Genomic DNA, 27,010 nt, shown 5'->3' with positions numbered 1-27,010 from the left:
GAGGCTAACACAGTCAGAGTTTAGCATCAGAGGCTAACACAGGCAGAGTTTAGCGCACCCTTCGATAACGGGTGAGGAGCTCAGTTACCCGGGAGGAGCTCGGAGTAGAGTTGCTGCTCCTTCACGTCAAAAGGAGCCAGCTGAGGTGGCTCGGGCATCTGTTCCGGATGCCTCCTGGTCGCCTCCCGCGGGAGGTGTTCCAGGCATGTCCTAGTGGGACAAGGCCTCGTGGAAGACCCAGGACACGCTGGTGGGACTATGTCTCCGAGCTGGCCTGGTGTCACCTCGGGGTCCCCCCAGAACAGCTGGAGGAGGTGTGCGTGGATCAGGAAGTCTGGGCATCTCTGCTGAGACTGCTGCCCCCGTGACCCGGCCCCGGATAAAGCGGAAGAAAATGGATGGATGGATGGAAGCACATTGATCGGTATTTCCTGGATTTGATGCATAAAAGTCACAATTTGAAGTTCAAAGTTGCGCTTTATACTCCATTTACAGAATCACAGTGCCATCGACTTGGCCTTGGCCTTAGATTGTAAATCGTTTTCCACTTGTGATACCAACCAAGCCCTTCACTGGAAAAATAATCATAATTTAATGGAATAAATAACATGAATCTACTTGAATCAAGAGATTAAATCCAAAATTTGAGTAGATTTGGTCAGATTAAACCTCTTATTGCCAATGAGACAAGCACATTTTTCTTAAATCATACTATTTTTTATCATTTCAAGGGAGGGAGGTTTTATGGCATTTCTGCTCATTTCATCGGCATTAGCATTAGTATCTTATCTTATCTTAGTTAAAAAATGTATTCAAGTGAATATAAGTAATTTATCCAATGTTGGTGATAGTTGTCTTCCCATAAATAGTAATTAGGTTACAATATGTAAATTATAAGTGCTGAGGCATGTGGAAACTTATTGCCAAAACTCTCCTCCAAACTATTTAACCCGTCTTCTTGAATGGCATCTTGGCGAAACACTTCAGAAAGATAAGTCAGCGAAGCTTTGGTGCGAGTTAAGTGAAATAGACGTATGTAAAATTGTTTTTGTCGGCACGGAAACACCCGTGGCTAATGCATGCGCGTGCGGGATTAGCCACGCCACCGACGGCCGATCACCAGCCGCTAACGAAGCTTCACCTGCGGAGACTGAAGCAAACTGACGCCTCCAAACATCTCGGGGAAAATAAGTGAGTAAATGAAGACGAGGCTAAAGTCCTGTCGTTAATTATACAGGGGAGATGTAAACATGGACGAGCACGGGCAGGACGTATGTGTAGACCTGCGGGCAAAGGAAGATGCGTTTGGGCGTTGGTTCGTTGGTTGGCACAGAGGTCCGATGCCAGGAAGCTTTATTAGACCTGACAGTACAGAAACGGGAAGACGAAGGAGAAGAATTCAGCCAATCGTTGGAGCCAAGACTCACATTCGTCCTTCAAAAGACTGGCTTAGACTTTTTTATCCATATTTCTGAAACACCAGCCAGAAAACGGATTATTTAAGACCTGCTGGCTGGCATCTTTTGGATCAAATTTTCCAAACTTGGGGAGTGATTCGCTTTGAAAAATGTGTAAAATTTGTCTCCAAAATGAATAAAAAAGAGGCTACATACACTACATACATATACTTTTTAGTGTGTAAAACTTTCACTTGCGTCTTGAGCTTGTTTCAGGGTAAATCTGATGGTAAGTACATCAAACACCAATACAAACAACTAGAATAAATCATTTTAAAACCAATTTTAAAGGACTTGACTTTTAAAATAGGTGCCACTATACTGTACTTAAATGATACCAGTTTGTAATCGAAAAAATAAAAGTATGGAAATAAAATTGCTATATTCAAGTTTTGATGCTGTTCGTCATCAATATTTAATAAAAGTGAAAAATAAGCTAAAAACAAAAGTGAAAAATGTGATGAAATGTTGGAGAAAATGTAAGGAAAACTAAAGATTTTGGGGATAAATTGGGGGGAAAAAAAACAATTTGGGGAAATTTTTGGAAAAAAAATGTTAAAATTGGGGTAAAGAGGAAAAAAAATGTGGAAAAAACCTGGGAACAATTTAAGAATTTTAGGAAAAGTCATGTAGGAAAAAAATGTAGTGTAGTAGTAGTGTCATGTAGAAAAATATTGAAAAAAAAAAAGTGTTAAAAATTGTGGAAAGATAGTTTTTTCTGCTCTTTTGTAGTTAAAGGAAGTCTCTTGGTTGTTTCACCTCAAACAAATGATCCAAATCCAAAATAAATTAAATGGAAGAAAACATTATCAATCTGTTTTGTGGTTCTACATGACTTTTTTCTTTGTATAGGTATCAAAAAAGGTATCGTTCAGGTATCGGTATTGAAAACCAAGTATTGTTAAAGCACCGGAATCAATTTGTCTTTTTACGCTACCCAGCCCTACTTAAATTAAATAGAAGCAAGTTGGTAATTTTTATACTCACTACTCCCACCTCAGCTCTTACGCGTAAACTGCAGGATTTTAGAGGCAGTTATGGCGAACAGCTCTCAGGACACGGCTGGAACATGTAGGGGGAGGAAAATACTTAGTTTTAACATATTTAAACTCTGCATAGTCCCCTTTAAACCTCACTACAGGGGTCCCAGCTTATTCAAATTTATATTTTCAGTACATGCCCGGAAAGGTTTGGGAACCGCCTCCCGCCCAAGACGATCACAACTCACTCCAACAGCGTCATTTTGGATTGACACTACTCTCAGCAAAGGCAATCAGGTAATGGTTTTGATGTTTGTCCAACCTTGGGCCAGGTCATGACAAAGGTGTCCAGCTGTAAATTGTCTCCCTGGATTCAACCCAGACTTAAACGTGTGCAATTGAGAAAGTAGAAGTGGCCAAAAAAAAAGAAAAAAAAGGGAAAACTAGCGCCAAAGCTTAATTGGGAAAAAGGTTTGCGTGGCCTCAGGCTGATGACTGAGTGGGAATGATATTTTGACATGCTTTCTGTTTATTCAACATACAGTATTAGCTTTTTCATGACTAAACCATTTAAAGCCACTCTCTATGTTAAACACGGACTTGTTTCACAAATATTTACATTTTGTGGAAAAGCACCACTGCCGGGGACCTTGAATTTCTCCGCGCTATTTTTTTTTACGCTCGGGTTTTTTTGAAGTTCCCTTTCAAGTCGAAACGCGCCGAAGAAACAAACAGCTCTTGCCAAACGCTTTCTCGGAGGATCGAGCGAAAGACGCGGGGTGGAAACCAGCTGAGACCAGGAACAATGCGCCTATATCTATAAAGAGACGCATAAATACGAGCGGAGATATTTTTGGGCCGCACATGAGAGCAGACATGAAGCGGGGCGGCACAAAGCGCTATTTTTTTTATTTTTTATTTGAGTGAGGAGCACTTCAGAAGCAGCAGCCTGACGTTCCCCGGGGCCGCGCTGCAACTGTAATCCTGTTATGGCATCTTTGATCTCGTCTCCCAAATCCTAATTTCAGACAAACGCTGTTGACGCTGTTCCGATGTTGCCGGGCACGTCACGCGCGAAGGGAAGTTACGGCGAGAGCGGCCGGGGAGCAGAGGAGGGAGAACGCCATGTTTTGGAGAAATGATGTGTCACTGGAACTTTTGTAGACCGCGGTCACGCAGAAATTATCGTTTTTGCTTGAACTACTTGCCCAACTTTGATGTTTGGACGGGTTTGTGTGCATCACGATCTGCAGGAGACATCACATGAAGGTCAGTAACTAGGACATACAATGCTATGCATTCCAAATGATTATGCAAATGATATTTCAGTGTCATAACGGTAAAAAAAAAAAAATGTTTAGCTATGAAACTCATGGATGGTATCATGTCTCGGGGCTCTTTGAATCACTGACATTAATCTCAGAGACCTGTGATGATCAGTTTTCAGGTTAAGCCCAGTTAAGGGAAAAACTATTGAAAAAGGACATTCCACATTATTAAGCAGACCATAATTTTCAAACAATATGGGAAAGAAAGAGGGTCTCTTTGCTGGTGAAAAGCGTGAAATAGTTGAATACCTCGGTCTAGGTATGAAAACCTTCAATATTTCATGAAACATAGAGCTTAATCATCGCACTAAGAGATTTGTGGCTGATTCAGAGCACACACGGGTTTGTGCAGAAAAAGACACAATGAGGATGGTTTCTGCCAGACAAATACATCAGTTTAAGAGAACAGCTGCTACAAAGCAGCAAACATGTATTTGAAGCTGCTGGTGCCTCTGGAGTCTCCCGAACATCAAGGTGTAGGACCCTCCAGAGGCTGCAGTTGTGCATAAACCTTCTATTCGGCCTCCCCTAAACTGTTCATTGAAGCTGAAGCAGAAACGGCTGCAGTGGCCCAGAAATACATGAAGACTCAACAGTCTTGTTCACTATGAGGCCGTGTAACCCTGGATGGTCAGATGGATGGAGTAGTGGATGGTTGGTGAATGACCACCATGTCCCAAAAAGGCTGTGACGTCAGTAAGGAGGGGGTGGAGTCATTATTTTTTGAGAGAGCTGGTCGGCCCCTTTAGGATCCCTGAAGGTGTGAAAATGACCTCTGAAAAATATGTGGAGTTTCTGACTGACGGACCTTCTTCCATGGTTCCAAAAGAAGAACCGTACTTTCCCGAACAAAATCATCTTCATGCATGACAACGCACCATGTCATACCAATATCAATCAATAGGACAAGAAGGTATGAGGAAGGAGAAATGTCCAGCGCTATACAACATGGATCACATGGAGGCAAAAGAAGAAAGTCTTTTAAGTCCTCCAGAAACTAGTGGGGGCCATAATTCATTCACTCACTCCCCAAACTCAGGGGTAGTGGGTAAATTGTCTTGCCCTGGGACACAACATGAATCAGAGCGATGAGATCAAAATTCTAAAGCCCTTTACAAGCAGTGCACATGGCTTAATCTCTGGCTGCTGAAGACAACTCTCCTCCTGCTCTGCGTACAAACAGAACATGTCAAAAAATCTGTTCAAAAGCAGGACCGTCTGGAACTTTGCTCACGGCCAATCAAATCTCGAAAGGTTTTAACCAGTAGTAAAATATTTCCTTAAATGTACTAGATGTGGATACTTCATCTTCTCTATGGGGATTTTCTTTTTTTTTGCCGTCTATCGAATGTTTTTTGTCCCCCTTTTGTCCATTGGAAGTTATAGTAGTTTGGCAGCTTTAGTCACGTATTATCACTGCTTTATGTGGACTCTGATACTGAATGAAAGCATGAGATAAAACCAGCCCAAAAGCACGTTATGTTTGTGAGTATAGGAGCAGAAAGGTGCAGTTGAAACCCCCCTCCTCCTCTGTGAACTTCAAACGCGAGCAGCGCTGTGGGTCTTTGGGGCTGGAGAGGCTGCTTAATGAGAGGCACCTATAGCACAAACACGGATGAATAAAAGAACATACACCCACTGACCTGCAGGGGGTGCGAAGGGTAGTTCAGCCAGACTTCCTGCAGGTTCTGCCAAAACAACACAAGAAGAAGAAGAAATGTGAGTCAGAAACAGAGGAGAAATGTTTACAGAGAATGCATGACGCTGCAGGTGAAATAAGGGAAAATATTACATTTGGAGACACTTGAAACTTTACATAGTAGAGAAAATATGAGGAAAAAATGATAACAATTTTCTGTCACTTTATGATTTCATTAAAAAATATTGGGCCCTATCTGGTGTTTCACACAACCTTTTTTTGCCTATATGAGATCTTGCTGCTCCCCAAACATGACACAATAGTGGGCATGTTTTGTAGAACAACCTTTTTCCTGAAACCAGATCGACCAGTGGTATAGTGGGACCAGCTCGGGACACAAATAAACATAAAAGCCTGTAATGCTAAAGGAAGAGCATGATATATACGAGGAATGTGAGGCTGCTGTAGAACGCAGCGCTTTGTTCTGCTTGTAATAAACAGGCCTCAGTCGACAACCTTTTTTTAATAAGCAACTCCCTCTCACCAGTGGTGCAGGCACATAGTGCAAAAGCTTGGAGCATTTGGAGTAAAGTTGTCCCTGGAACTGGCAAGGTCAAAATTGACAATATTTTCAGCGACAAAATCAAAATGATGGATCAAGAAGGTTCAAATGTATGTTTTGTTGTTGTTGATATACCCCTCCTGGAACCGCCACCGTAACGTGGTGGAGGGGTTTGAGCACCCGAATGATCCTGGAGCTCTGTTGTCGGGGGCTTCGAGCCCCTGGTAGGGTCTCCTATGGCAAACAGGTCCTAGATTACGGGTCAGACAAAGAGCGTTTCAGAAGCCCCTTATGAGAGACCAACAGGCCTGAGAATCGTGAGTTTCACAAAGATTATGGAGAGGATTTTGGCTCTGGTTTAGTTTTTGAATAACCTATTTATAAATCAGTAATCCGTATAAATTAAATTTCAATTTTTGGGTTCAAAGCTCAATAAATCAGGCTAGATATTTAAAAATCCCTCTTAAAAAACTTTCAAAATAAGTCCAAGACTCAAAAGTTTGGAGTCTGTAGGAGCTACTAAAGTGGTGAAGAGAAATGTATTGAATGCATTGCAAAAGTGTAAAGAAAAAAAAAATGTTCTCTGTCTTTACGCACTGCTGTGTTCATGCATGAATAAGCAAAGGAACGACAAGGAACCGCCGCCCTGTTGTTGTAAGCATCATAAAGGGAAAGGGTGAGTTTGTTTTTTGGGGTATTTTTCCATTTTCCAGACTGGTTTTGTCCAAATGGGGAATCTAGTTCAGACATGACATTGTGTTGTATTGAGTAATATTGATGAGATGAAGATATTTTCAGCTCTGAATAGATTATTGACAGTTATGATATGTTTGTTTGTTTGTTTGTCCTCTGCATTTAACCCATCCTTCGTAAGTAGCAGTGGTCGATGGCAGTGCCGCGCCCGGGGACCCATCTCCATGATGTGGAGCCAGGCTGGTGGTCAGAATCACCTGGCCGGAAGATTCACCTATATACACTGTTTTGTCTGTTTTGTTTGTCTTTGTGGGCGCAGACTCCACACATACGGGTATGTGTGGCATGTTTAGGGTCGACTGCGTAGAGACCCATCGCCCACAGAAACAAAAAGCAGACTAATGTGGCCTACACTGGGCTGTGACGGCTTTGGGAACGGGGGAGATCTCTGCAGAGGCCCGTCATAACGCTGAAGTGATTCTAAAGCGTCAATGTTAAAGAGTGAAGAGGCTATTAACTTTCAAACTGGGAATTAACTTTGAAGCTTGCATTATAAATAACTAAGAGCAGTGGGGGAGAAATGCGCAGTGCAACGTAATGCTGTGTAAGCAACTGAACACTTAAGGAATGTAAAGGAGACTGCCAGATTCCTTTGCATTTTACTTTAGTTTTACAGAAGAGGTTTTGGGGAATAAGTAAATAACTCATATAGGTTGTTTTCTAATAAATGCATCATCTATAAAACTGTACTGTGCGTGTACTCCTGTGATCCGCACACCAGCAGCAGAGACAGTCACCTGCTGCTCCGAGGCAGGACATCTTTTCATTTCATTCAGTCAGAGCTTATTTAGCCACTGTCTGCTGTAGATCGTGCTCCATACGGTTCACACAGCCAGGTGCAGAAAACTTGCACCATATAATTGAACCAAAGAAAAAAATATAAGTATCAAAAGAAGAAGAAAAAAAAAACTTCTTCCTTCAGATCGAAGCTTTGAGCTATTGGTCCAGGGACTGATTTAAGGGAAGTGACTTAGTTGTTTCAGCTCAAATAAATAGTTGCTTTAACCCAATTTTTCCCAATTTATGAAATTCTTTGCAATTTTTTTCAGAACTAATATTGTCCGTCATTTTGTTCCCTATTGTTGCCTCGTTTCCCTCCCAATTTTTAACACAATTTCCTCCCTTTTCCCCCCAAATTATTCACATTTTTAACACATTTCTTGCCATTAGTCATGAACCCGAGATCGTACAGATATAGACGGTTGGCGGCTACACCACAGCGGTTAGCGCTCGTGCTTCACAGCTAGAAGGTCTCGGGTTCGATCCCCACCAGGACGGGGCCTTTCTGTGTGGAGTTTGCATGTTCTCCCCGTGTCTGTGTAGGTTTCCTCCAAGTACTCAGGTTTCCCCTACCACTAAAAACATGTACAATAGGTGAATCCTCCAGTCAGGTGTTTCTGACCACCAGCCTGGCTGCACATCATGGAGATGGGTCCCCGAGCGCCGGCCCACACTGGCAGCTCACTGCTCCTACAGGTCGCCCCAGCGGCATTGAGGATGGGGCAAATGCAGAGAATGAATTTCCCTACGGAGATTAATAAAGTATACATTACTTGATTAGATATTTGCAGATCTACAACCCATTATTGTCCTGTTGTTCCTCCTCCCAAGACCCAACTATCCATGGAAATAAACTTTTCAAGCATCTTCATTGTCATTATCTTATTCACTTTCCCCTGAAAGCCGACACATTTTCCTCCACATTTCCCCGCACACACCCCTCTCCTCTTGCCCCGCTCCTCTCCTCTGGCTCCTCTCGCCCCTCTCCTCTGGCTCCTCTCCTCTCACTCCTCTAGCTCCTCTCGCTCCTCTCCTCTGGCTCCTCTCGCCCCTCTCCTCTCGCTCCTCTCCTCTCGCCCCTCTTCTCTCGCTCCTGCTCCTCTCGCTCCTCTCTCCCCCCTCTTCTCCTGCTCCTCTCGCTCCTCTCCTCTCGCCCCTCTCCTCTCACTCCCCTCGCTCCTCTCCTCTCGCTCCTCTCCTCTCACTCCCCTCGCTCCTCTCCTCTCGCCCCTCTCCTCTTGCTCCTCTCCTCTCGCCTCTCACCCCTCTCACCCCTCTCTTCTCACTCCTCTCCTCTCGCCTCGCTCCCCTCTCCCCTCTCCTCTCCTCTCACTCCTCTGGCTCCTCTCGCCCCTCTCCTCTCACTCCCCTCGCTCCTCTGGCTCCTCTCACTCCTCTCCTCTCGCCCCTCTCCTCTCGCCCCTCTCCTCTCGCCCCTCTCCTCTCGCCCCTCTCCTCTCGCCCCTCTCCTCTCACTCCTCTCCTCTCGCCCCTCTCCTCTCACTCCTCTCTTCACGCTCCTCTCCTCTCGCCCCTCTCCTCTCACTCCTCTCCTCTCGCCCCTCTCCTCACGCCCCTCTCCTCTCACTCCTCTCCTCTCGCCCCTCTCCTCTCACTCCTCTCTTCACGCTCCTCTCCTCTCGCCCCTCTCCTCTCACTCCCCTCGCTCCTCTGGCTCCTCTCACTCCTCTCCTCTCGCCCCTCTCCTCTCGCCCCTCTCCTCTCGCCCCTCTCCTCTCACTCCTCTCCTCTCGCCCCTCTCCTCTCGCCCCTCTCCTCTCGCCCCTCTCCTCTCACTCCTCTCCTCTCGCCCCTCTCCTCTTGCCCCTCTCCTCTCACTCCTCTCCTCTCGCCCCTCTCCTCTCACTCCTCTCTTCACGCTCCTCTCCTCTCGCTCCTCTCTTCTCACTCCTCTCCTCTCCCTCCTCTCGCCTCGCTCCTCTCTCCCCTCTCCTCTCCTCTCGCCCCTCTCCTCTCACTCCTCTCCTCTTGCCCCTCTCCTCTCACTCCTCTCCTCTCGCCCCTCTCCTCTCACTCCTCTCCTCTCACTCCCCTCGCTCCTCTGGCTCCTCGTTCTCTGTAATCGTAGCCTGGCGTTGCTGGGGTGACCGGGTCTTTGCTGCCGTTGTTTAAATCCCTCTCAGCGCGGCCTTAATCACTGCCTTGTGTCTCGGCCGCGGCTCTAATTGAAACATTAGCGGCTGGAGTCTGAATGCGGCGTGTGGGCGGGACGTTTTTTAATCATAAGCCTCGAAACGCAACTCGTGGGCCTCCACTTTGGCTTTGATTGTTTTTCTGCTTCCCGTCCCTCCTTTGTCCGAGCCTGGCTTGTGTTCCTGCGGGGTTTTGATGCGTGGCTTTTATGTGCACACGGCGCTAATTTGCACGGATGCATCACATGACATGAAACACGCTTTTTAGCTTTTGATTCGGACTTCATCATAAACAAAGGCGAGATAAGAAAGGGAAAGTACGGAATTAAATAAACACACAATGGAGCCTTTGAACTGAGCATGTGGAGTGAATATGACTGCCTTGAAGACCCTGTACCTGATTTTGTCTTTGAAATTGGTTTTGTCCACATTCTGATTCGATTGAGAACTAGCATTTCTAAGTCCGTGAAGCTCTACTTTGCACCCTGCTCATACACTCATCGTTGTGATGAATTGCGTTGCTCTAAATGCAAGGATGGATCACAACTTTACAGCAAAAATCAATATTCAAGGCTGTGGGAACCCAGGGTGCTGAGGGTGCTGCAGCTGCCCCTGGTGGATAGATGGTGCATTGCAAGCAATAAAAAATAAATAGGAAATAAGCACTAAAAAGGCGTTTTTGGGGGGAATCACATTCTTTAGCATTCCCAAACCAAAATATGCTCCCACGACTCTGAGCATATTTGAGCTTAATTGGATTAATTCTGACTTGACAGGTAAAAAAATGTATTTCTTATTTTAAGCAAAATAAATAATGTGTGTTCATTTAGGGTGCAATAAGATGTTTATTTTCTCTTTTTTTTAAGTACAAAATGTCTTGATAATATTAATAATCCAAAAATATTTTTTCTTAAGAATAAGTTTATATACCCTTTATTTAAGTGCAAACAATACTTGCTCTATAGGCAGATGTTTTCACTTGGAAAGTCAAAATGACTCAATTTAATGCCAAATATGGTTCATTTTAGTAATTTTTCTAATCCATATACACAGTTTTTGATGTGAAGAAGAAAAAGCAACTTATTTTTTGATTCATTTGAACTTTACCTGCATCCATTCATTGTTTGTATTGAAAAACAATGCACACAAAGTGCCATTTGGACAACTCAATGCTTAAAGGGACTATACAGAGTTTAAAAACGTTAAAATTATGTATTTTCCTCCCCCTACATGTTCCAGCCATGTCCTAATGTGTAGAATGAGCCCAGACCTGTTCACCACAACTGCCTCTAAAATCCTGCACTGTCACTCAAAAAGGTGTTAATTCGGGTCTGTGCACGAGCTTAATATAGAAGCTGCAGTTACGCATAAGGCCTGAGATGGCAGTAGTGAGTATAAAATCACAAACTTGCGTCTAGCCCCTTTAAAGGAACAGGCCACCGTTTTTTCCAGACTGAGATATGTTCTTACCTGAGCTTAGACAAGTGAATGCGTACCTTTGTGCGTGCCCTCAGTCATGCAATACGACCACAGATGTTGTTAGCATTTGGCCTCTCCCAATGTATTTCTAGCTCCAAACGGGGGTGAAGTTGGAAGCGACCAAGCTCTTCCAGGGGCACAAAGACCAGACAGGTACGCATCAACTCGTCTAAGCTCAGGTAAAAACATATCACAGTATGGAAAAACTGTGTCCTGTTCCCTTAATCTATACTTTTGGACATTTGAGACTGGAGTTTTCCCACTTTTACTGTCATACTTTTGGCTTATTCCTTCTTTCAGCTTTCGGAATCCCTCCCCTTTCTTCTTCAGGTCTCGCTTCCTCTCCGGATATCATTACCTCTCGCTCCACTCTTCACCACAAAGTCACCGCCACTTTTCTCTCAAATCTCAGGTGGTAAAATCCCCCAAAACGTCGTCATGCAAAAGCCGCTTTTTTGAGGCCCATTTCCGTGCCGTTCCCTGCCCCTTAAACCCGCCGGAGTGTAGCCTAACCTCCGCTCCGTGCTGGTCCCTAATTGGTACGGCATTCATGGGTGGAGGAGTTATTTTGGTCTCCTTCTTTTTACCTTTTTTGCCGGAGGTTTTTTTTCCCTTTCTGGTTGGAGTTTTCTCCCAACACAACGGGGCTCTGGCTCCATTGCACACAGACGCCCTGGGGAAACTGGAGATGCTAATTTGCTAATGACATTACTGCGGAGGTTATTGCGGCGCGGAGAGCGAGCGAGGAGGAGCCGCAATCTGCCACTAAATGATCTCTCTCTGTCACAAGGTGGATTGAAGATGATGGCGTTTCATTTGGTGAACGTGCGCGCTCGTAATAAACAGATGTCACTTCCAATTTTGTCAACGACTCGACTAAAGAAAATTACCAAAATCTTTGAACTCGATTAAATCAGGTTTGGTGAAAGGGCTGGATATGAAAACAACTGCGTGACTTTCTGTGTGGAATTTACACGTTTCCTTCTCAGTACTAAAAGAACCTGCACAATAAGTTCTCCTCTGGAACCAGGACTCCCCTTAAAATAACACTATGAGATCACAGCCAGACTGGAGAGATAAAGGACAAATAACTGTGATAGTGATGTGACGTTAAGCTCTTTAAGGTGATCGGCTCGAACCAGATCCCAATTGAGACGGTTGTTTTTTTTACCCAGAATTTACATGAACAAAGACCTGAATCAGCCACACAAGCAGAAGCTGAATGCACTCTGAAGGCCACATATAAAGCTCGACTCTTTAATCGAGCTTTACAACTTGCTAATGATGCCTCGGGCCTTTTTTGAGATGCATCCCTCAGGGAAAAGGTATCGCTCTGTCAAATGTTCTACTGATTGCCATTTTGTTTCTTACCACAAGCTGTGATCACTTTAAGGGACTATACAGAGTTTAAAAATGCTAGAACTAAGTATTTTCCTCCCCCTACATGTTCCAGCCATGTCCTGATGTGTAAAATGAGCTCAGACCTGTTCACCACAACTGCCTCTAAAATCCTGCACTGTCACTCAAAAAGTTGTTACTTCGGGTCTGCGTCATGCACGAGCTTAATATAGAAGCTGCAGTTACGCGTAAGACCTGAGGTGGCAGTAGTGAGCATAAAATGTTCCTGATGGGTTGTGGGAGGATGATGGGAGTGAGGACGATGGTGTCAGCGGAGCGGCGGAGACGGGGGGACGGTATGACGTTGCAGGAACTCGTTGAGAAAGAGAGGAGCCAGGTTAAATGGACTTGTAGGGGAGGAAGAGGCGCTTGTATTGGATGGGGTATTGAACAGAGAGCCAGTGGAGCTAAGAGAAGGGATGTGCTGGAGAAGGCTTTGTGCAGTGGTCACACCCTCCCATCATCTGTTTGCGATCTTGGTGTAAAATTTATGCAATACTGGATATTTTGGAATTACAGAAGCTTATCGAAACAATGCCAGGGCATAAACTCAAACATCAGCAGTGTTGGGACAAAACTTTAAAACTGTTACAGAATACTGAATACTTGCCTGAAAATGTACAGAGTAATGTATTCTGTTACTCTGGCCAATCAGAGTACTGTGTTGTGAATACTTTAAACACATGTGTAAGTTCATTGCACTGCCGTTTATTTATGCTTAATTTGCTTAATTACCACGAATTAGACTAGAAAAAAGTGCTTAAAGTGCAACTCAACGGGCGTGGCAGAGCCTTTCCCCACCCACAAACACAAGTCAAAAATTGCTGAGAAAGGGCTGGTCTCGGAGGCTTTGGGGGAGACGAGGGGGGTGAGTGTGTAGGCGGGTCTGCTCTGTTGACAGTCTCAGACTAAGCCCCTCAATCTGACAGGACTGACAGACGGCTGTTACCGCTGTCACCACTGTGCGCAAGGTTAATTTTTTCGTAGGAGAGTTGGTGCACTCTCATGACTTGTGATTGCTTGATGTAGCAACTAGTGATGCGCGGGTCAGGGTTTTTTTCAACCCGCGGGTCCCGCATTTGGAGCAGGTTCTAACCCGACCCAGCCCGCCCCACAACGTTGTTCTATTTTTACAACCCGCCCCGCACCCGCAACCATTACATATTAGGCGTTACAAATATGATCCGTATGAACAGCACCGGCGTGTCATCGCGCTCTCTCTCTCCCTCTGAAGAGCGCTGGGCAAGAGGGAGAGAGGAAGAGAGCAGAGGTCGGCCTAACGTGAAGTCACACACAGTCACACAGTCGCACATACGGTGGAAAATAGGAGACATGAGCTCCACAAAAGCGTTCTCTGGATCACAAGCTGCAAAACGCTGCTTGTTTTATGAAAATCCGACGTATATTTACGCCAAAAACCTGCTGTAAAGACGACGGTGGAACCCGCAACCCGCGCATCACTAGTAGCAACTATCTTACTAAAAAAAAAAAAGATCTACTCGCTCGCTGTCAGTGACTGAGAACAGAGAGAGAGCATCGCACAGTAGCTTTTCTAAGGGATTTATTCCTCTACACCACCTCAGCCGAAGTGTGAGCATCGCAGGGGCGCCATCTACTGGTTTGACTGCGCGACGCGTGTCCTGGTTGCTACGTGACGGAGGCGGAGGCGTGTGTGGGCGGGGCCACACAGGCACAGAGGCAGAACCACGGGCAGAACTGATGACGTTTTGTGGACGCCGTGGACACACTCTCCTCCAACCACAAAATATCAAATGTAGTTGCTGCGTGAAACCAGTAGAGGCGCTAACCCTGCGGTTTTAGACACAAAAGTGAGATTTTGAACAAGTTTGCACCAAATGTCAACATATTGACTGGGACATGTAGCTAACTCTATTCAACAACCATTTAGACCGTTTATCAGCAAAAAAAAGTGGATTTGGTGTTTAGTTACTCTTTAATGCTCAGCGGGAGAACAGGTCGCATCTGCTGTTGCAAATGTGCAGCCGCTCCTGTCTGCAGGTTATAACACTTTATACCATGGTCTGGGTGAATACTCGATTGTGATTGGCTGGTGGGTGCTAACAAGCGTGCATTATTTTCGTATAACCGCACACGTAGTCCGGTAGTTAAATCACTGGGATATCACTCCGCTGTGGGCATCGCCATAGCAACGCATGACACAGCTGAATCAGATAAACACGTAATTAGTGACTGACAGGAACGTATGAGATGGATTTTGTTTAATTTCAATTTTTTTGGCCAAAACAAAATGTTTGATAAATGGGAAGTAGAGGAGAGTGAGCAGCTAGGTTAGCTACTGTTAATAACATATGAGCTTTCCATTTCTATTGAAAACGGTTAAGGCACTATTCATGATTTTCAGGCGTACATAAAATGATCCTGCATTTAAACATATTTGTCTGGATTAGTAAAGTCAAACATAAAAGTTTCAGTTGGGGGGGCCCAGGTGTGAGCGACTCCACCGCAGCTGTTTCCATAAACAGTTGAGCTCGTTGAGCTAGCTAGCTAGCTTCAGGTTAAACAGCGTAAAAGTGAAATAACTCCTGCCCACGAGTGCCGCACATCGGTGTTTACTTCCACGGAAAAGTGCCGGGTTAGTCCTGTTGTGTTGTGATTCTGTGCTGATGTTGTGTCGTTGTGCCTGATTGAGATCCTCGTAATAGCTGCGGAGAATGACTCGCTCTGAGACGAGCCTTCAGTGACCGGCTAATAACCCACATAAAATAGTCCCGGTGGTCTGGCATATTTAGTGAGTTTAGTAAATGAAACAAATACTTATTATAAATGTTACGTTTGTGAGACAATGGTATAAGCGGATTAAACAACTCAGAGCCGTGCATTAGATGGTTATGATGCACTTCGCGGAGCACCACTCCGCTGCGCGTCGTGATGTTCTTGACTCCGCGTCGTGCATTATAACCGTCGAATGCACGGCTCCTCGTTGTTTAATCCTTACGTAAACCATGGCTCTCACTTTTTCTGAACCATTGGAAAATTGTTGCATGACTTTGCATCCTACTCGACAGTGGAGTTTGGGAAAGTGCGACAAACTGCAACCTGTAGCGGCTAACTTAGCTTACTGCTACTGCTAACAACAACCAGCTTTCATTCTAAATAATTTGACACCAATGTCTAAATCCCAAAAATAGAGGTTGTAGTAAGTTGCTAGTACGATAATTGGTCACTAGTGTAAATTTGGTGCCACTACCGTAAAAAATCAACAATCAACAACACTCTATGTCAAAAATCCTAAAATATCCCTTTAAGAATACACAAAGGGAACATTTTTTAGTAAGGTCGGAAAAAGACCAAAATCCTGACAGAGACATCACAGTACAAACATATTTTCTCATGTCCAGGGCCTGATTTCTAATTCCTCATCCTCACCCAGTCTTCTCGGTCCCTCTGCCGTGTTTTAGCATCTGGGCATCTCCCCTCAACAAACGCTCCAAATTCCCGGCGTCTCTGAGCGAAGTTGCTCCTGGCGGACCAATCAGCCGTAATGATAATGTCCCCTCCAGCCGCCCACGGGTCCCTCTTGCTCCGGCCTTTATTAGCGCCGCTGATCTTCCCCCGCACACACCGAACGCCACACGGGCACGGCCTGGCACGGCCTGGCACGGCGGCGGTTAGTTTTGGTGCCATTTCAGCCTCCCTTCTGTTCGGCGCATGAGGAGCCAATGATGTCTCTCGATTCAGGTTTTACTGCCACTAAAACTAATGATCTTTTCACCTCTGCCAGTGACTCGTCCACTCGCCTTTGTCGCAAATGCAATGAGTCTGAGGCTTTGGACAAAATGTAATTTAGATTCAGTCAACAGTCATTTTGTCAACTTTCCATGTGTATGATTGTGTTCAAACTAGGGTTGCAAAATTCCAACACTGGTACATTTTCAAAGGGAATTAACAGGAATAAACATGGAATTAACACAACTGAATGTTGCTGCTTTACAGACTGATATAAACTGAAGCATAGACATTGTATTTGAGTGTTGCAAACTGAAATATCTATACAGCAGAGGTGAAAAGTCTTAAAGGGGCTGGATGCAAGTTGGCCAATTTATACTCACTACTGCCATCTCAGGCCACATGTGTAACTGCACCTTCTGTGACTATACAGAGTTTAAAAATGTTAAAAGTATGTATTTTCCTCCCCCTACATGCTCCAGCCATGTCCTAATGTGTAGAATGAGCTCAGACCTGTTCACCACAACTGCCTCTAAAATCCTGCACTGTCACTCAAAAAGGTGTTAATTCGGGTCTGAAGTGTCGTCATGCACCAGCTTAATATAGAAGCTGCAGTTACGCAAAAGACCTGAGGTGGCAGTAGTGAGTATAAAATGACAAACTTGCATCTAGCCCCTTTAAAGTCTATAATTTAGGTATTTTCTGTTAAATACAGCTTTGTGTTGGACACAGGCTCCATCCACTCCTCATCTAGCAGGAAGGAAGGACTTTATTTGTAAAGCGCCTTTCAAAGACACAAAGCGCTTCACATGAGGCAATTTCACATTTACGTCGTTCCACATAGTATGGCCCAGCCGCACACGCCATGATCTACGTGCACGCATCGACTCTACCCCGCACACACTTCTGTTTCCACAGCACACACACCCGCATTTGTTGTGGGCAGCGCCCCCATGGAGGAGCACGCTGTACAGATCGTCATTAAAGGTTTTTAGAGCCACGATGAACAAATATGGACAAATGCTGCCCTCTGGTGGGACTTATGGAATCATTCAGAGGAGCCAAGCTGTATTAAAACCGCTAAATACAACTATGAATGCAAGCTACATGCTAATATCGGCAAAATCCGCTTTTAGCACAGCGGTATGATGTTGTGAAATATTAAATCCATAAGACCTGCGTGTCAATAGTGAGGGCTGTCCACTCTCTCGTCCAATCAGAGGCCAGAGTCTGTTCAAGTCACATCAGACACGGGTCAGCACTTTGGCCACAGCCAGAAGTCGCTCCCAAAACCAATACCTGGTCAGACCGGTTTGGGCCCTGACCTTTGTGATGGAAAAGCTCGACAAAGCGGGTGAAACAGCCATTCGGCTGATACGCGCCTGCATGTGGAAAAGCAGCTTTTGTAGCCACAGCCACCCTGGGGTAGACTGACTAAAAGCGAAGTTGCCAATCTGTGCCATCAGCCCTCCTTCCACCACCAACCATTCACTCTCACATATACACCCCAATGTACATGTTTTTTAGTGGAAGGGGAAACCAGAGTACCCAGAGGAAACCTACACAGGGGAGAACATGCAAAGTCCACACAGAAAAGCCCCGTTCAGGTGGGAATCGAACCTGGGATCATCTTGCTGTGAAGCACAAGCGCTAACCACTGTGCCATTTCTCCCACAACATATTTGAGTATCAAGCAGAATGTAAGTTTAGGAAAGTTGTGTTATGTTTTGCCATATGTCAATAATTGAAATGTCCTCAGCTAATAGTTCACCAATTGTTAAATTCAACAAAAAATCCAAAAGTTTGTGTCTATTTTTAAGAATCTTGACTGTTCATTTTTGAAAGTCCCCAAACTTTCTGAGCTAAAGCTCCCAATGAAAGTCTCCCAAAAACGTCAGGATATTTATCGGGAATTTCCCGCCTCATTGCAACCCTAATTCAAACCCATGTAATCCTCTTCTCTGCTTCATGAAGCTTCTCCCACATGGACAAAGCACCGACCTGTTCCTTTGGCAGCCAATCTAAATGAGGCTCTTTCAAACTGTGTCACTGATGTTCACATGTTGAATCCCTTCCATTCATTTTTATTTAGTTTTCATCAGTCTGCGAACATTTTTGTCATAGTTTTAGTCTTATTAACTACTTTTAGTCAGTAAACAGGTGTGAGAAGGTCGTTGCCTTGTACTGGACTCTTAGTTTCTCCAACAAATCTTCAACTTTTAACTTTTCTCTCCACATTTCGCATTTCTCCCTCCTCTCTGAGCTGCCTGCATTCTTTCTTCTTCTTCTTCTTCTTCTTTGCAGCAGTAGCAGTCACCTATCGCTCGGCCTTTACCTGAAGTGCCTCCCTCTGTATAAACATCTTTTTATCCGTGTTCCTGTAAAAGAGCATCTGTCGGACAGCTTCTCGCGGACCTCTCGAGCGCCTTCTGTTTTGCTGCTTTGACATGTGCGCCGTTGTCCTGACGCCTTCGATACGCCGTCCTTGACTTCGCTCTGAAAAGGTTTAGTTGCGTTTTCTGCCGCTGAAATGCTGAACTTTCCTCCCACGGTGAAAACTTACTTCCTCCAAGGCTGTTATATTAGCTGCTTTTTTATCCCCGTAACTTTCTCTGGTCTAGACGGAGTTTGCTCTTTACTTTAACAAGGGTAATGCATTATCTGCGTTGTTTTTATATTTTTTACCAAGAAAATATGAGCTAAAACAACACAAAGGTCTTCATGATTCACCTGAAGAACTTCACCTTTGGCTTTAGTCTTTTGGATGAAAATGATGAATAGTTTAAGTCACATTTTAGTCATTTCCAGTCCATTCATTTCTTTCATCCGTGATACGAAACACGCACAAACGGTCTTCTTTTAGTCCATAGCTTCTCTTCTGTTGAGCTGCGTCCATGATGAGAAGTGTCCGAATAGTGCTAGTATTGAAACTTAAAAGCCTCATGGCTCATTTGCATAGACTGCGCTGTGGAGGAACACACTTAGCAGCGCTAATATGTCGCTCTCTCTCTTTGAGGATGAACCAAAGGACAAAACAGAGCATTTTAACTTCTGTGAGTGAGAGCTGTAACTGCGGAGGGTAAGTCTGGAATAGCTTTTCATCATTGTGTGGGACTATACAGAGTTTAAACATGTTAAAACTAAGTATTTTCCTCCCCCTACATGTTCCAGCCATGTCCTGAAGTGTAGAATGAGCCCAGACCTGTTCACAGTGTCACTTCGGGTGCACAAGCTTAATATAGAAGGTGCAGTTACACATACGACCTGAGGTGGCAGTAGTGAGTATAAAATGGCTAACTTGCATGGCCACCATTTTTACACACAGAGATATGTTCTTACCAGAGCTTAGACGAGTTGATGTGTACCTGTCTGGTCTTTGTGCGTGCCCTCAGTCACGCAAAACGACCAAAGATGTTGGTAGCATTTGGCCTCTCCCAATGTATTCCTATAGCTCCAAAAGGGGGCAGTTAGAAGCGACCAAGCTCTTCCACGGGCACAAAGACCAGACAGGTTCACATCAACTTGTCTAAGATCAGGTAAGAACATATCTCAATGTGTAAAATCGGTGTCCTGTTCCTTTAAGGTGGTTCATGTTTGAAACTTTCAGAGCCAGTGCAGATGTAGCCTACAGTCTGTGGGGTTTATAAAGTGCTGTTTATTGAACATGGATTAAGCATATAGTTTGTAGTCCGTTGTATGGGCAATGTCACTTTTGTGAAACAGATGTTGGCGAGGATGGTCTGATTGACCAGGGGTCACCAACGTGGTGGCCTTTGGGGCATGCCCAGTAGCCCTCGAGATTGTTTCTAAGGTGTAACACACTTAATTTTCTTGAATCTGATTCTTAAAAATAGTTATTTCTGTTCTTGAGACTCAGTATGAGTTTAAAATAAAGATAATTTGACATAATATCTGGTCAAAATCCTACAAGGCTACAGTGTATGTTTAAGTCTTTAGGATTTGCTCATAACAGGTAGTAACTTAAAGGGATGTTTCAGGATTTTAGACATAGGGCCTCATTTCCTTTTTATCCAGAGTGTTGTTTATTTCTGGAGATATATATATATATATATATATATATATATATTTTTTAGTGTATTTTAGTATATGCGGTCCTTATATTTGAAGAGTTTAGTGCTGCTAGGCTAGTGTCAGTCTGACCCGCTCCACAGAGCACCTGAGGCAAATCACTTATAATAACACTAGACTAACCATATATATGTCTGTGTTCATAGAATAATTTTTGAAATGTAATTGACCTTGCATCACATGAATTACTGCATTTTCTAGCTATTTTCTAGCAGATCACTCCACCGCTTCGTAGCTTATACAACCACAAAGCTGATGCTGCTCAAATATAAGGTCTTTTAAATGCAAAGTGGTTATAATTATTTTATCGACAGACATTTATATAGTTAGTCTGGTGTTTTAAGTGATTTGCCTCAGGTGCTCTGTGCTTGGGTCAGACTGTTTTTAATGCAGGCTAGCTGATACCATAGACATGCACCAGCCTAGCACTAGCCTAGCACCACTAAACTCTTCAAATAGAAGGACAGCATGAATAAAAAAGTATATCTCCAGAAATCAGGAACACTCTGGATAAGGAAGAAATGAGGCCCTATGTCAAAAATCCTGAAATATCCCTTTAATGCTCTTTAAGTAGCCCTCAGCTGAAAAAAGGTTGGGGTTGTGGTTCCTAACTGCAACCTTATCACGTGACAAAGGAATATGAGCTAGGATTAGGAGCTATGATTTGAGGAATTCAGATTGAGCCTCAGTGTCTGTAAGTGCAGTGTCATTTTTAACTAAACTAAAACTTTCCTCAGGATCCGTGGGTTTAGGCTAGACTTCGGTGAACACGGTCTGAGAAGTGTGGGAACTTAGGCGGGGATGTGGCCGTCCAGACGTCCCAATAGTTTTCATCCAGGGACCATCTTTGCAGTGTCCAAAACTCACACCTCATCCCGCCAACACATCACTCCACCAAGACCTCCGCATGGTTTTCCAGTAGGCCGATATCAAGACCTGGGGAGTCAGCAGGACCTTTGATGCCCCCAACATCTGGATTTATAAGTATCAGCATTACATATTAAAGGTCCAGGCCTGATTTCGTCACGTCTCAAACTGCTGCTGAATTACATCCCAACACGTCCCCCATCAATCTCCAGCTCCCTCCTCCCGGGACCCGACTTCGGCGCCTCACTTTTTATGTCCATGTCCAGGCGACCCGTGAACTGCGACTGCTCCCGCCCCGTGGGACAGCTGGCCGGCGTGATTGGGGCATGATGGCGTTCCACCGTCGCCTGACAAGCTCCACTGGTCCCGGACAAATTGGTCTCTTGCCGCGGGCTGCCAATCAATTCATCAAAGGCAGAAGTGCGGCGGGCGGATCGATGCCCGAGAGATAGCATCGCCGGTCGATGGCGGCATGAAAGCGGAGCCGAAAAGAAGGTGGACGGGCCAGTACGCCGGGCTGATGTGGAGGGAACGATTACGGCAAAAATACAAGAACATTATGCAATTGATGCTGTGGCTCGAGACATATGTTCTGATAAGTGAGCGTTGCACCAAAATTAAATCAAATGGAGAATATTTCATTTTAATTTTGGCAATTTTGTCGGATCAAGGAAAATAAATCTCATTTAGGAGTCGACATGGTCATGCAGTCTTAGCTGAAGGGTTGTACAGAAAGGTCAGCAGATACTGCGGTGTCTGGACCATCCGCTCTTTAACCACTTAACCCCCCCCTAAATCAGCTTTACCCAAATCCAAAAGGTCACAGCCAATAGGCCAGTGTGACGCCTCAAATGAAAGTGAAGACCTACTAAATGGTAGGGATGAACCGATTTTTTTTTTACCGTTTTTCTAAAACTGATACGAGTACTTTGATTTAAGTACTTGCCGATACCGAATACCGATACGAGTACAAGGCATTTTCTTCAACATTTTTACTTTTTTCACAGCAGATTGGTTTGTAATTAGTTAATTTACTCATTTACATTTCTTTAAGTAAAGTAGGCAACACATTTAAGTTAAATTAGAATTGTGCTGATGCCATTTATTTATTTTATTTCCATTCAACATTATTTTAAATTTTTACACAGACAGAAAAGCCCATGTCCAAAAACTCCCCAATGCCGGTGCTTTATTCATTTATATATTTTTAACAATAGTATTGAGATGTTACTTAAATGGTCTCTCTCGTGTGTTTGTAGCAACTTAGCGAGTAGCTACAGCGTTGTCATTGTTCTGCTGCAGCTTATTTTCGCTCAATATAAACATGCAACATCTCTTTAATTTGGATTTTCTGAGGACTTTTTAGTCGCTGGGTTAGTTTTTTAGATGAATAAACCCCAGGGCATAAAACGGCGTCAGAATGGCCAAAACTGCTAGCCGCGAGTTAGCAACATTAGCTTGTATGTTGTAAACACTGCAGACGCTGCAGCACCAACAACATTAAGCTCAGGTTAAATCCAGCACAGACTCTGATTTATAGAGTGCAGTCTGTAATAAAGTCAGCTCTATGTGGATTATTGTATTTACACTAAAGAATTCTCCAGTTTGTTGCTTCTTCTCTCCTCAGCTGAGAGGTGCGCCTCGTAGGTGCGCTGGACCCACGTCAAATGGTATCGGTTTCCGGTATCGGGACCTCATGAATAAGTACGAGTATGAGCACAAGCATGTGGTATCGGCCCGATACTTGTATCGGCATCGGTGCATCCCTATTAAATGGAGCTTTATATTTGGATATTTTTTCCATTGCTTTTGTGTTTGGTTTCTGTCACTATTTCATCACTTTTTCGTTGCTCTTTTTGTTGGGTTTTCATCACTTTTTGCCACACTTTCATCACTTCTTTGTGACTTTTCGTTTTTATCACATTTTTGTCACTTTGTTGTCACATTCTTTTCCTTTTTCCACTGCTCCTTTGTCATGTTTCATGTTGCCCTTTTGTTGCATTTTCATCCTCGTTTTTGTCTCATTTTCGCTGCTATTTTGACGCTTCAATTAGCTTTTAGATTTGGCATCAAGATAGAATTAACGACTCGTAAAACATTTCCCCACTGAGAAACTAATTTTGAGGGAAGTCTTTACAGATAAACCTATTGTACATATTTTAGGAGCACCCGGAGAAGCAGGGATCGTCTTGCTGCTGTGCCACATTGTAAAGTAATCCAAATCTAAAAGGGCTTTATCCTTTCTTCCAGATTATACAATACAACAACACGGTTATCCTGCATTTTTGCACATTTTCTGTCCCGTCTTCAAAGGCGTTTGAAGGACGTGGCGCAGTGAGACGAGCGGGACGCCGGACCTGGAGGAATAACAGCTCCTCGTCGGGGAGAGAGAGAGAGACAGCGAGCGGGACGTGGAGAATGAGTCTGATCAGTGAAGTGTGGAGTGAAGAGCCACAAACAGAGGGAAATATGGAGTGATTCAGCTCAACTCATTACACCGGCGATGTGCTGTGGGACCGTCGCTCTAATGGAGGCCGCCAGCACGGGCGCGCTTTGAGGAGATTATTAAGAGCGAAAATAAACATGTTTCATAATGATATCAAAGCAGGGTTTGCACAAGGAGCAGTAAGTCACATTTTATGTTTATAGGAGCCAGTTTAAGGCCTAAAGTTTTGATTTTTAAGGCTACGCACGCAATAAATCTGTGCATATTTCATTTCTTAGGAGGAATTGGGAGGAAGTGGGCTGAATGTGTTTCGACAAAATTAAAACACTGAAGAAATGTCATTATTTTTGTAGTGAATTTAGACTTAATGCCAGTTTGTATTCACTCCAAAGCTTTTCATTTTTAAGCTCAAGTTTCGAGAAATATGCAAAAGAAGTTATTTTTTTTAAATTGGTGATTTTCGCTTTATTGCAGAATCGTTCAGTTGATGCCATGAAGAAGCCTCCATGTTTAAGCAGCAGTATTGGTATATTTAAAGTGTAAACTTTTAGGCCTTGTTTCGGGAGATTTGGGGGCGTGGCTTTGTCTGAGTGTGTATTTACATACTGGGTAAACACCGGGTTGTGTTGGATGGACATAGATTGTATCAGACGAGCTGAACCGTGGACGTTACAACCAACATGTTTGGAAGTGGATTTATTCATCTCGGATTATGTGGCGCCGCTTCCTCATGAAGAGCCTTGAGAGCAAAGCAGCGACAGCGGGACAGAGACGCTGCTTTCCTCCCCAGACAGGACCACACTTTGGCCACGGCAGCTTCAGCGTTAAAAAAAATCTTTTTATTCCGGATTTTGTGTTTGAGTTGATCTCTCATGTCTCGCTCTGTTTCTACATTAGAATACGATCGTCTCCTGTTTCCTTTTGTTGTTTGGGGAGGAGGCGCCGCTGATTTTTATACATACGCCTATTGTGGATCAGTTTATGTTCGAGTGAGTGAACTCAGAAACCCCACACACATGACACGACAGGGGGAGCTTTACAGCGGGATGGCTTTATGTAAATGAGATGGAAATGAGCCCTATTGTCGCTCCCAGAGAGGTGAGAACAGCCCAGAAGTTTAGAGGCCAATTCCTCTCTTTGACATATTTCCAGTTCCTAAATTCAACCACATCTTCTCCAAACATGATCAGATTTCCATGTGTTACACATTGTTGGAAACTTTAGAGACGACACTTTCACAAGCTATGGCCCGGTCACAATGCCTCAGTTGTGTTCCCCGTTCTCGTGATGGGTCACATTTATCTGGTCTTTCGTGGTGGGTTTCTCCCAGAAAGGTAACCATATTTGGGTTAGAGCATCGGGCACTTTCCACAGTACACATGTCGTGGATATAAAATATGTCAATATTTGCAAATGCCTCAGTGTGAGAATCTGTCTTCTGCGGCGCAATGTCAGAGTAAATTCCTGGATATCTCGAGCATATTGTCAAAAACGCACTACTCCTGGTCTGCCTTTGAATGAAATGATAACATTGTAACATGGTAAAAAGCTTTAAAAAGTCCATTTTGCAGATTTACAACACCCTTCGAGAATAAAAATAGTTGGCCTTAAAAGCACGTTCTTGAATTCTCCACTAAACTTCCAAGGACTCTGAACGACTGCACAAAATGATGTCTTTTTCCGAGCGCTTATGAAGTGCAGCCTGTAGCTCAGTCGTGTCCATCTGTCTCCTCTCTGGGCCCAGCGCTGCAGCGGGGGGCGGCAAAACAAACTATTTCAGTCCACTTTGTCAGGGAACCTCAAACTCCGGCTCAAAAGTGTCTTCGGCCGAAGCTACAGCCGCTCCCCGAGGAACCGGCAACTGAGACTCGACTGAACTAAAGGCGTTTTGTTGTTTGGACGAGGGTGAGGGGGAAGTTTGTGGAGCGCTTTCGATAAACGCCGGCCTCACTCCAGAACTCTGCGACGACGAGAGGTGAACTTTGTGCTGGAGTTTGAGACTTTGTGAACACAGGATTTACGGGCTAAGCCAAGGACTTAAAGGAGAGACACGGCAGCTGAAAACATTGGCTTTTCATGCAGCAGTTTGAGATTTTTAACGTCTTAGTATTAAAGTGAAAGTACAAAAATAGACCAAACTCACCTTGGACTTTTGAAGTTTTTTTTTTCAGAGGTATTTTTCAATCATTCCTGTCTGTTTTGTTGGGCTTTGAACCCCCATAAAACAAGGTGAAGTTTGAATTTTTACAGATTTTTCTTACAAAATACTCGATACCGATACCTGAACAATACTTTTTCGACACCTACACTAAAATATTTGTTGTCTAGAATCAGAAAACAGAACAATAATGTGTGGAAGATCGGGTTCTTCTCCATTGTCAAGAAATGTGTGAATAATGGGGAATCATTTGGCGGAAAATGGGAGAAAAATGGGAGAAATTGTGACAAAAATAAGGAAATATTGTTTTCTTAAACTGTGATAATGAAAAAAGATTGAGGAAAAAAATTAAAAAGTAGAGAAAATGGGGCAAACATTGGGCGAAAAATAATGAAAATCTAAAATTGGATCTAAAGATATAAAATAGACACAAAACCTAAACTTCCACCCCCAATACCATTCTGGAATCGTTTAAAGCAGTACTAAGTAACTCTTGTCCCTAGAGGCCATAAGCTCCACTGCAGGTGTCGTAGCATCTTACGTTTTTTACTCATTAATTGTCCGTGAGAGTAAATACTACGCTGACAGAAAAGACAAAGGGACAGAGGGATATTGGACATCCATTGACACAATGGAGATTATTTTTTTCACTCAAACTTGGCTGTAAATACTGTTTAAGTGGTGCAAACCCAGCTTCTTCTTTGTGATTCCATTAGTGTGTATTGGGGCCTCCAACACGTAGGCAGTGAAGTTGCAATTGTGGTTTTCGGGCCAGAGACACCAGGGGAAGAGGAAAGACCCCCCAATCATCCCATTAACACTTGCATTACTCCCAGAGGGACTACGGGAAGGATTTGTTAAGGTGAACAAGTTACTTAGTACTGCTTTAACGGTACCCAGACCTACGGATTATTTAAAAATGAAAAATTACATCTGGAGCAAATATCTGTACCATGAATTCAACCAATCTGTCCATTATTTAGATTTAAAGTGAGAAAACAAACATGAAATGAGAGAAAACTTGCCATTTTTTTTCACCTCGTTATGCAAAACAAACATTTCTCTAAATGACACTGTCTCCCCCAGTCAAGTAAAGTCTCGCTGTAATATACAAAGTAGATTTTTTAGAGCTTTTATCATGTGACAGTGTTGTTTGCTCCTGAAAAACATTCTTGGAGTTGTGTTTTGTGCACGTTTGAGTAAACTGTTGGGA

At 43.9% G+C, this 27,010-nt stretch overlaps 1 protein-coding gene across 1 annotated transcript in view; it reads right to left on the bottom strand.

Annotated features, from left to right (window-relative positions):
* drosha (drosha ribonuclease III) overlaps positions 1–27,010 on the bottom strand; it is a 256,825-nt gene that overhangs the window by 69,820 nt on the left and 159,995 nt on the right. Inside the window, exon 24 of the mRNA XM_079576148.1 lies at positions 5,409–5,453. Coding sequence (XP_079432274.1) covers positions 5,409–5,453 — 45 coding nt within the window. The remainder of the gene's footprint in view (positions 1–5,408; positions 5,454–27,010) is intronic.

The sequence above is a fragment of the Gobius niger genome (genome assembly GCF_951799975.1).
Source record: "Gobius niger genome assembly, chromosome: 18".
In the NCBI taxonomy this organism is placed as follows: Eukaryota; Metazoa; Chordata; class Actinopteri; order Gobiiformes; family Gobiidae; genus Gobius; species Gobius niger.
Note: the sequence above shows the minus strand (reverse complement) of the source record. Positions and strands in the feature narration are given on the sequence as shown.